Raw genomic sequence first — 8,048 nt, 5'->3', positions numbered from 1 at the left:
GACGGATGGGGTTACGAAGTCCCCGCACCTCTGGACGGATGGGGTTATGAAGTCCCCCTAGCCGCCCCTGCGGAGCAGGAGGAGCAAGAGCGAGCTGGGGTTGCTAGCGGGTGGGGACAGCTGCTACGCCGATGCTGGTTGTGTCGTGTGGATGGGGGCACCGAGATCCGCAGAGATCACTGGAGGGCTCAGCAGCTGAGCGGGCCACGGCTCCTGGGAAGGCGGGTCCCAGTGCATAGGCCGAAGGGGCACCTAACGGGCTGCTCTCAAGATCACCGACCGTCAGCGAGGCTGGCCAGAGCCTTGCATATCTGACTCACGATGACGCCGGCTAACTCTGAGTACCATGGAAAACGTATCGTCGCGCGACCAGAAGATGCACTCTCCGGCGCCCGCCGAGGAACAGCGCCAGGCCGTAGCCGCCATAGCCGGAGCTCGAACGCGTGAGAACAGCTGCCGGTTCGCCAGCTGCCAGGCACGAGAGCTCGAGCTATCGCGAGAAAACCGCCAGCTCAGAAAGCGGCTGTCGCGGGAGCCCGAACTCTCGCGCGAACAGCCGCCAATTCGCTGGACGCGCGCTGCAGGAGCGCGGAACATGGCGGAGCATGGCGCGGCACGGACAGCCTTGGAGCCGGCTGGACGCGCAGCAGGAGCGCGACGTGCGGGAGCTCATCCGGAGTGTCGCCGGCCTCCAGGACGAGACAGACCCCAACTTCCAGCTCGCGCTGAACTTCGCCTGGTCCAACTTTAGGTGCGGGGCGCGGCGCGGGGCGGGTTCTAGGCCACAGCCCGGATCCTGGGCGTGGGTCCCACGGAGCCTGGGAACCGGATGCGCCCGGGCGGGGGCGGGGGCGGGGGCGGGGGCGGGGGCGGCCTCCGCCTCCGCCTCCGCCTCGGGGAGCCCTCCCGGGCCCTGCCGCCGCCCGCTCCTCGCCGGCCAGGCTCTCCTGATCGTCACGGGGGAAGCGTGAAACTGGGTTCTTGCAGGGCGGGCTGCGCGCCTGCAACCCCAGCGCTCCGGGAGGCCCCGGCGGAACTCGAGGCCAGACTGGGCAGCGTAGCAACTCCATCTCTACAGAATTTTTTCTATTTAAGTGAGGAGATTGTATTCTCACGGATTTCTGCTCTCTGGTCAGCCAGTACAAGCTCCCTCTCACTCTGCTTTCCTTTTTCGAAAACGCCTGTCAGGACGCTGATTTAACCTGTCCTTACTGTCTCCTCGGCTCCCACTCCATCCCTGCACAGCTCCTGGCACGTAGCACGCCAGGTCACCTGATACAATTGCTAATGCGGTTTCTCTTGTAACGAATTTCTTGCTTGGTTGGTTGGTTGGTTGGTTTTTGTTATGTTTCGTTTTGTTTTTGAGACGGAGTCTCGCTCTGTAGCCCAGGCTGGAGTGCAGAGGCGTGATCACGGCTCACTGCAACCTCCGCCTCTCGGGTTCAAGCGATTGTCCTGCCTCAGCCTCCCCAAGGCGCGTGCCACCACCTTCCGCTAATTTTTTTTTTTTTTTTTGGTAGACACGGGATTTCACCGTGTTAGCCAGGATGGTCTCAATCTCCTTGGCCTCCCAAACTGCTGGGACTACAAGCATTACAAGCATGAGCACCACGCCCGGCCTCTTGTAACTAATTTTTTTTCTTTTTTTTTTTTTTGAGACGGAGTTTCGCTCTTGTTACCCAGGCTGGAGTGCAATGGCGCGATCTCGGCTCACCGCAACCTCCGCCTCCTGGGTTCAGGCAATTCTCCTGCCTCAGCCTCCTGAGTAGCTGGGATTACAGGCACGCGCCACCATGCCCAGCTAATGTTTTGTATTTTCAGTAGAGACGGGGTTTCACCATGTTGACCAGAATGGTCTCGATCTCTTGATCTCGTGATCCACCCACCTCAGCCTCCCAAGGTGCTGGGATTACAGGCGTCAGCCACCGCGCCCGGCCCACTAATTTTTAAAGACTTAAAAATTTAGATATTTAGGTAGATTTAGAGTTTAGATATTTAGGTAGATTGCGACCTCCTATTTTTCTTTATGGGAGATGTAAATTAAACAATATTTTAGTTCCTTATTCATAATGAAATTATTATGGAAAGAATGTTAATGTTCTACCTGTTTAATTTCAGTAAAAATCTTCTTGAATAATGATTAGGTTTTCAAAACCTGTAATCTTAGTTACCTTAATGATCATAGCCGGTAAAGTATCTAGTTAGTTGGTTCATGATAGGGATACGGGGCCTTCAGATTCTTTTAAAGCACGCCAAGTTTCCGAAGTAATACACTGAATTCTTAACTGTAACTTATAAAAATAGTGTGTGAAATACGTTATACAATACAGAAATGTAAATGCTGAATCCCAAGTTATTTTTCTATTAATATATGTAAATGACAGTAGGCAGATATTCGTCATTTGAGAGCTGGGAGAGACATTAGAGGCTACTATTTACTTTCACAGATTTCAGGAACGAAATTATAGGTAAAGTGGTGTTCCATTTAGCCATTTACCGGAATACAATCAGATGTTGTTTTCAGTAGTGAAATTTTCTTTTAAGTACAGATTGTTGGCTGTGATACTAAAAAAAGGCAAAACGTTTTTTGCATAGACTATGCTGTGTACATATACATTAGTTGCATAGGCTGTGCTCTAATTTTATGACGCTTTAAACCATCAGAAAAATGAATAGTTCATGTTTACATTTTTTTAAATTGTGGCCATTTAGAATTCTAGGCCCTAGAAATTCAAAGATGAGTAAGATATAGCCTCTGTCTTTAAGAAAGAGACAAAAGTTAATCACAGTATAATATATGATATGGATTTTTATAATTCCGAAATTTGTTAATTTGGATGAGGAAAAAATTGTACTAATCTCTAACTGAAAAGCAGAGTCTTCTTCCATTATGAATGAAGGCAGAAAATCCTAGTAGTATTAGACGACCTATGACTTTTATCACCAGTAGAAATCGCATATTGTTTTCGCATTATAGTAAGAGTTGTAGATATTTGTAAATATTGTTTACCGTTATTTTAATGGTAGTTATTGGACCTACTGCTAAATGTTGTTATTTAGTGCTTTCATAAATAACATTTCTTACCGTAAACTTCCTGAAATATTTGACAACTGTATCTCAGTATAATCGGATTCCTTTGTATTTCTTTTTTGGCATTTAGAAACGTTATTCAGAGAAGGTGTCCTTATGCTTCACTGGGCCTCACTATGACATAGAAAGATTGGGAACACTCGATGTAGAATGTGTTCCGCTGGACTTAGATACGGGGCCTTATGGGAAGATAGAGGAGCCAGAGGACAAGGCTGGGAGGCTCAGGAAGCATTTGTGTGCTGAGGATAGTCTTGGACACGATGCTTATTTGCCTGCCTGGTGGTGAAGGTAACGGAGGACGAGGTACACTCCATTCTGAAAATGTGTAGCTGAGTACAGAGCATATGGGCGATGTGGAGGGCCATGAGATGAGTTCACTTACGTATGTGACAGAGTTGGCATAAGAACTGCATTTTGTCTTTATTAGATTTCACCGTTTCTTGGATGTCAACAGCCACAAAATAGAAAAAACAATTGAAGGGTAAGTCGGTGTATGTATATATACATTCAGAAATATATGTATTTTGTTATTTTTTTTATTTAATTTAATTTTTTTGAGACAGAGCCTCACTCTGTCGCCAGGCTGAAGGGCAGTGGCGTTCAATCTCGGCTGACTGCGACCTCCCACTCCCTGGTTCAAGGGATTCTCCTGCTTCAGCCTCCCAGGTAGCTGGGATTACAGGCATACACCACCATGCCCACCAGCTAATTTTTGTATTTTTAGTAGAGACGGGGTTTCACCAGGTTGGCCAGGACGGTCTGGATCTTATGACCTTGTGATCCTCCCCCCTCGACCTCCCAAAGTGCTGGGATTACAGGCGTGAGCCACTGTGCCTGGCCTGTATTTTCTTATAGATCTTTTTAGGACAGCTTTATAATCATTTGTTTTACATTTTAGAATTTATGAAAAATTTGTCATTCATTCTGATCTAAGCAAAGCTGCTAGTTGGAAGAGATTAACTGAGGAATTTCTAAATGCACCACTTCCCAGCATAAAGGAAATAAAGGTATGCCTTCAATTATGAGATCTCTCTTGTGTATTTTTCTGTTTTCTCTCTGATTATTGTCAGCTTGTTTCTGTTACTATTTAAACATTTTATTTTAGTATTATCCACTGGCTAACAGAATGTCCTCGAAAGTCACTTGAATACAGTATTTCCATCAAACCAGATATGCCTCAGTTTGTGATGAGAGAGCTTGTTCTTATTTAATCATTTTTTCACCTCAGTCCTTATATGGAAAGAGCAATCAGAGATTGATACATGTAATAGCATTGTTTAAATATCTTGAAACTTTCAAATGGTTTCTCAGCACTTGGCAGTGACCGTAGACGCTTACAAAATTCATATTGTTTCAGGAATTCTCCAAGACCACCCTTTGGCACAGTGATTTGCTCAAAGGACTCACAGAACTCAAAAAAGCCATTATCCTCACTGTTAATGGTTGATTACAGTGAAAGGATACAGATTAAAATCATTAAAGAGGGCAAAGGCGGTGGCTCACGCCTGTAGTGTAGTCCCACCACTTTTGGAGGCCGAGGCAGGCAGATCTCAAGGTCAGGAGATCGAGACCATCTTGGCCAACATGGTGAAATCCCATCTCTACTAAAAATACAAAGAATAGCTGGGTGTGGTGGCATGCACCTGTAGTCCCAGCTACTTGGGAGGCTGAGCCAGGAGAATAGCTTGAACCTGGGAGGCGGAAGTTGCAGTGAGCCGAGATCGCACCAGTGCACTCCAGCCTGGCGACAGCGAGACTCCATCTCAAAAAAAGAAAAAAAAAATCATCAAAGGGAAGAAGTGCCTAGAGCAAAGTCTAGGAGAAGCTAGGCACACATGTCCAAATGTCCCTTCCCAGTGGAGTCACCTGGGGATGCACTTACGTCTCTCAGTAACAGTATATGACATCATGTGCGAAGGGTTGCCCCTCCAGGGCCAATCAACTGAGCCTTTGTGACCAGCATTTTTACTGGGGATGGGTCACATAAGCAAGCAGCGCCTGTGTGGCTGACCTTAGCTACTCAGTCTCTAGCCTCCTAGAGGTCAAACTGAGGATGGCAAGCATATGGAAACAGCTGTGGGTTCCTGAACATGGTGGGACCACATTCCCTTGCTGTGCTGTGGCGCATTTTTAGTAGAGACAGGGCTTTCACCATGTTGGCCAGTCTGATCTTGAACTCCTGACCTCAAGTGATCTGCGCGTCTTGGCCTCCGAAAGTGTTGGGATTACAGGCATGAGCCACCCCGGCCTGCTCTGTTGATACATTTTCAAGCTCACAGATTCTTTTCACAGCCATTCCAGTCTACTGGATGAGCCCATCGAAAGCATTCTTCATTTCTGACAGCTTTTCATTTGGAACACTTCGATTCTTTCTTGGAGTTTCCATCTCTCCACTTACAGTACTCATCCACTCTTCCTTGTTATCCACATTTTTCATTAGCACCCTTAGCCTATTAATCATAGTTGTTTTCAGATCCTGGTTTGATAATTCCTACATTCCTGCCATATCTGAGTCTGGTTTGGATGCTTGCTCTGTCTCCTCTGACATACTGTGTCACGTGGCCGTCGTTGTCTACCTGGACACCTGAGTCCAAGATTCTGGGGCTTTTATATGGAGGCTTGTCTCTTAGGCATGGTCCTGTGTGACTAACCACAATTACTAAAGTTCCTGAGCCTTCAAAGGAAAGCAGGTGTTCACCTTCAGTCACACTGTCTGCACAAACTATCTAAACAGATTAATACAGCATGGTTCAAGATCTGAGCATACAGAACACTTTTGCCAATTCACATATTTCAAGAGCTCAGTTACCACAAGCTGGCCAAGGCTTATTCATGAAAATAAGCCCTTTTTGGGGACATTGAAGGCTTCAGCAACTCAGGCTTGCTGAGTTAGCGCTTTCCTGCACAGCTCAGCTAATATCCCAATTCAAAAATCAATCATATAAATAAAAAAGACTGCCAATCAAATAGAAATTTGAACAAAGGAGACCTAATAAAGGAAAATCAAGAATTTTAAGCTTATGGAAAAGTGCCTATCATTTCATAAGGTAAGATAAATGCAAATTAAAGCAACACAGATAACATTTTTCACTGATCTGATTAATAAAGGTGTGGGGGAACAGGTCATTTTATGTGTATGTATATTTGCATTTGCATGGAGGATATTTTGACGTTCTCAAAATTTCAAATGCAAACACTCTGACTTAGCATTTTTCTTTTTAGGAATTTATCATATAGATAAACTCATAATTATGCAACAACATAAGTTTGTGATAATGAAAGATTGGGGAAAAATCTAAATGTCATTAATAGGGGACTGGTTAAATAAAATATGGTGCATCTGAGTTACACTATCGGACGCCTGTGAGCTTCATGATAAGCTATTGCCACAGGAGAATAATTTTTAACCATAATGTTACACTCCAAAGACATTTCCGTCATTTTAGAAATAAAAGCTCTCATCCACTCAGATCTTATACTTGTTAGAAATATAGAACTCAGACTTCAGATGGCTTTGAGTTTCCTCGTGTATGCATTTGAGCTATGAAAAAGTTTGAAGGTTAGGAATTATTTAGGTATAACTCATGTTTTCTCAAACCAGGAAAAAACTTGGGGGTATAACTGTCATGGAGTTGTTTTTACTCAATCTAGTGTAGAAAGCATTTCCCAACCTCAGAGATTCATGTTCTTCATTCTTTTTGTTTTAAAGACAGATGCACATTATTCCATACTGTCACTTCTTCTGTGTCTGTCAGATTCTCCTTCAAACAGCAATTATGTGGAGACACCAAGAGATAAAACAGTGGGTACGTTCCTTCACATATGAGAAGTAAAAGAGAAATTGTTTGATTATTTCGTTGCTAAACATTGAGTTTTATTGAAACTTGTAAAAATCTGTGAATCTGAAGTATTTCTATTGTTTTGGATGCTATCACAGTTGTAAACTTTTATGTAAAATGTAGTCAGCCCTCTATATCCTGAGGTTCCAAACTCAGAGTCAACCAGCTGTAGATCGAAAATATTAAAAATAATAAATAATAATTCAACAACCTAATATACATTTTTTTAAAACTAACAACTATTTACATGGTATTATAAGTAATCTAGAGATTATTTAAAGTATACAGGAGGGTGTATTTAGGTTACATGCACATACTACACCATTTTCTATCAACCTTGAGCATTATGGAGGGTGAAGTACCTCCTGGAACCAATTCCCCTCTGATATTGAGGGATGACTGTATTTGTTCTAACTTTACAAACTACCTTCAGAAATAGAAAGAGAACCCTCACCTTTTAGAATGAGTTAATTAAAATGTTAAATGTTTTAGAATATCAATTTAATAAATGTTTCAATATTGTTAAATTTTTATCTTATTGTATTTTGAGACTTGTTAGTCTTTTTTCTTTTAGTTTTGAGATTTTTTTCAAAGATAGATATAATAAAGCTGGTAAAGTTCTTCTGTCACATTTTAGAAAAGAAAGATGATTTTGACTGGGGAAAATACTTGATGGAAGATGAAGAAATGGACATTGGTCCAGACATGGACACACCAGTAAGTGACAGTACTTTTGCTATTAAAAATTTAAATACACAACAGCTGATCAAGATGATTTTAATATGTCTTCCCACCCTAGGTCAACTTAGCTAAAACAGGAACACTCTTAACTAAGCTAGAGTAATTTATTATGGAAGCCTGGTTAGGATTTAGCACCAAATCACTAGTGTTAAGAAGTTAAAAAGGGCCAGGCGCGGTGGCTCAAGCCTGTAATCCCAGCACGTTGGGAGGCCGAGGCGGGTGGATCACGAGGTCAAGAGATTGAGACCATCCTGGTCAACATGGCGAAACCCCGTCTCTACTAAAAATACAAAAAATTAGCTGGGCATGGTGGCGCGTGCCCGTAATCCCAGCTACTCAGGAGGCTGAGGCAGGAGAATTGCCTGAACCTAGGAGGC

General features: G+C 43.7%; 1 protein-coding gene across 5 annotated transcripts in view; it reads left to right on the top strand.

Moving 5' to 3' along the window:
• The first annotated feature begins 475 nt into the window (after nt 1-475).
• The window catches only part of TUBGCP5 (tubulin gamma complex associated protein 5), a 40,369-nt gene continuing 32,796 nt past the window's right edge, over nt 476-8,048 (top strand). For 4 of the 5 annotated variants that reach the window (XM_032259995.1, XM_032259994.1, XM_032259997.1 and 1 more), the window contains exons 1-5: nt 476-751; nt 3,519-3,572; nt 3,990-4,098; nt 6,801-6,897; nt 7,568-7,647. In XM_032259995.1, coding sequence (XP_032115886.1) covers nt 606-751; nt 3,519-3,572; nt 3,990-4,098; nt 6,801-6,897; nt 7,568-7,647 — 486 coding nt within the window. In that variant the 5' untranslated portion in view covers nt 476-605. The remainder of the gene's footprint in view (nt 752-3,518; nt 3,573-3,989; nt 4,099-6,800; nt 6,898-7,567; nt 7,648-8,048) is intronic. The other variant, XM_032259998.1, reaches the window with a different exon arrangement.

This window comes from Sapajus apella, unplaced genomic scaffold, assembly GCF_009761245.1.
Source record: "Sapajus apella isolate SASKATOON/1434 unplaced genomic scaffold, GSC_monkey_1.0 scaffold113, whole genome shotgun sequence".
In the NCBI taxonomy this organism is placed as follows: domain Eukaryota; kingdom Metazoa; phylum Chordata; class Mammalia; order Primates; family Cebidae; genus Sapajus; species Sapajus apella.
This window is presented reverse-complemented; position numbering and strand designations above follow the sequence as displayed.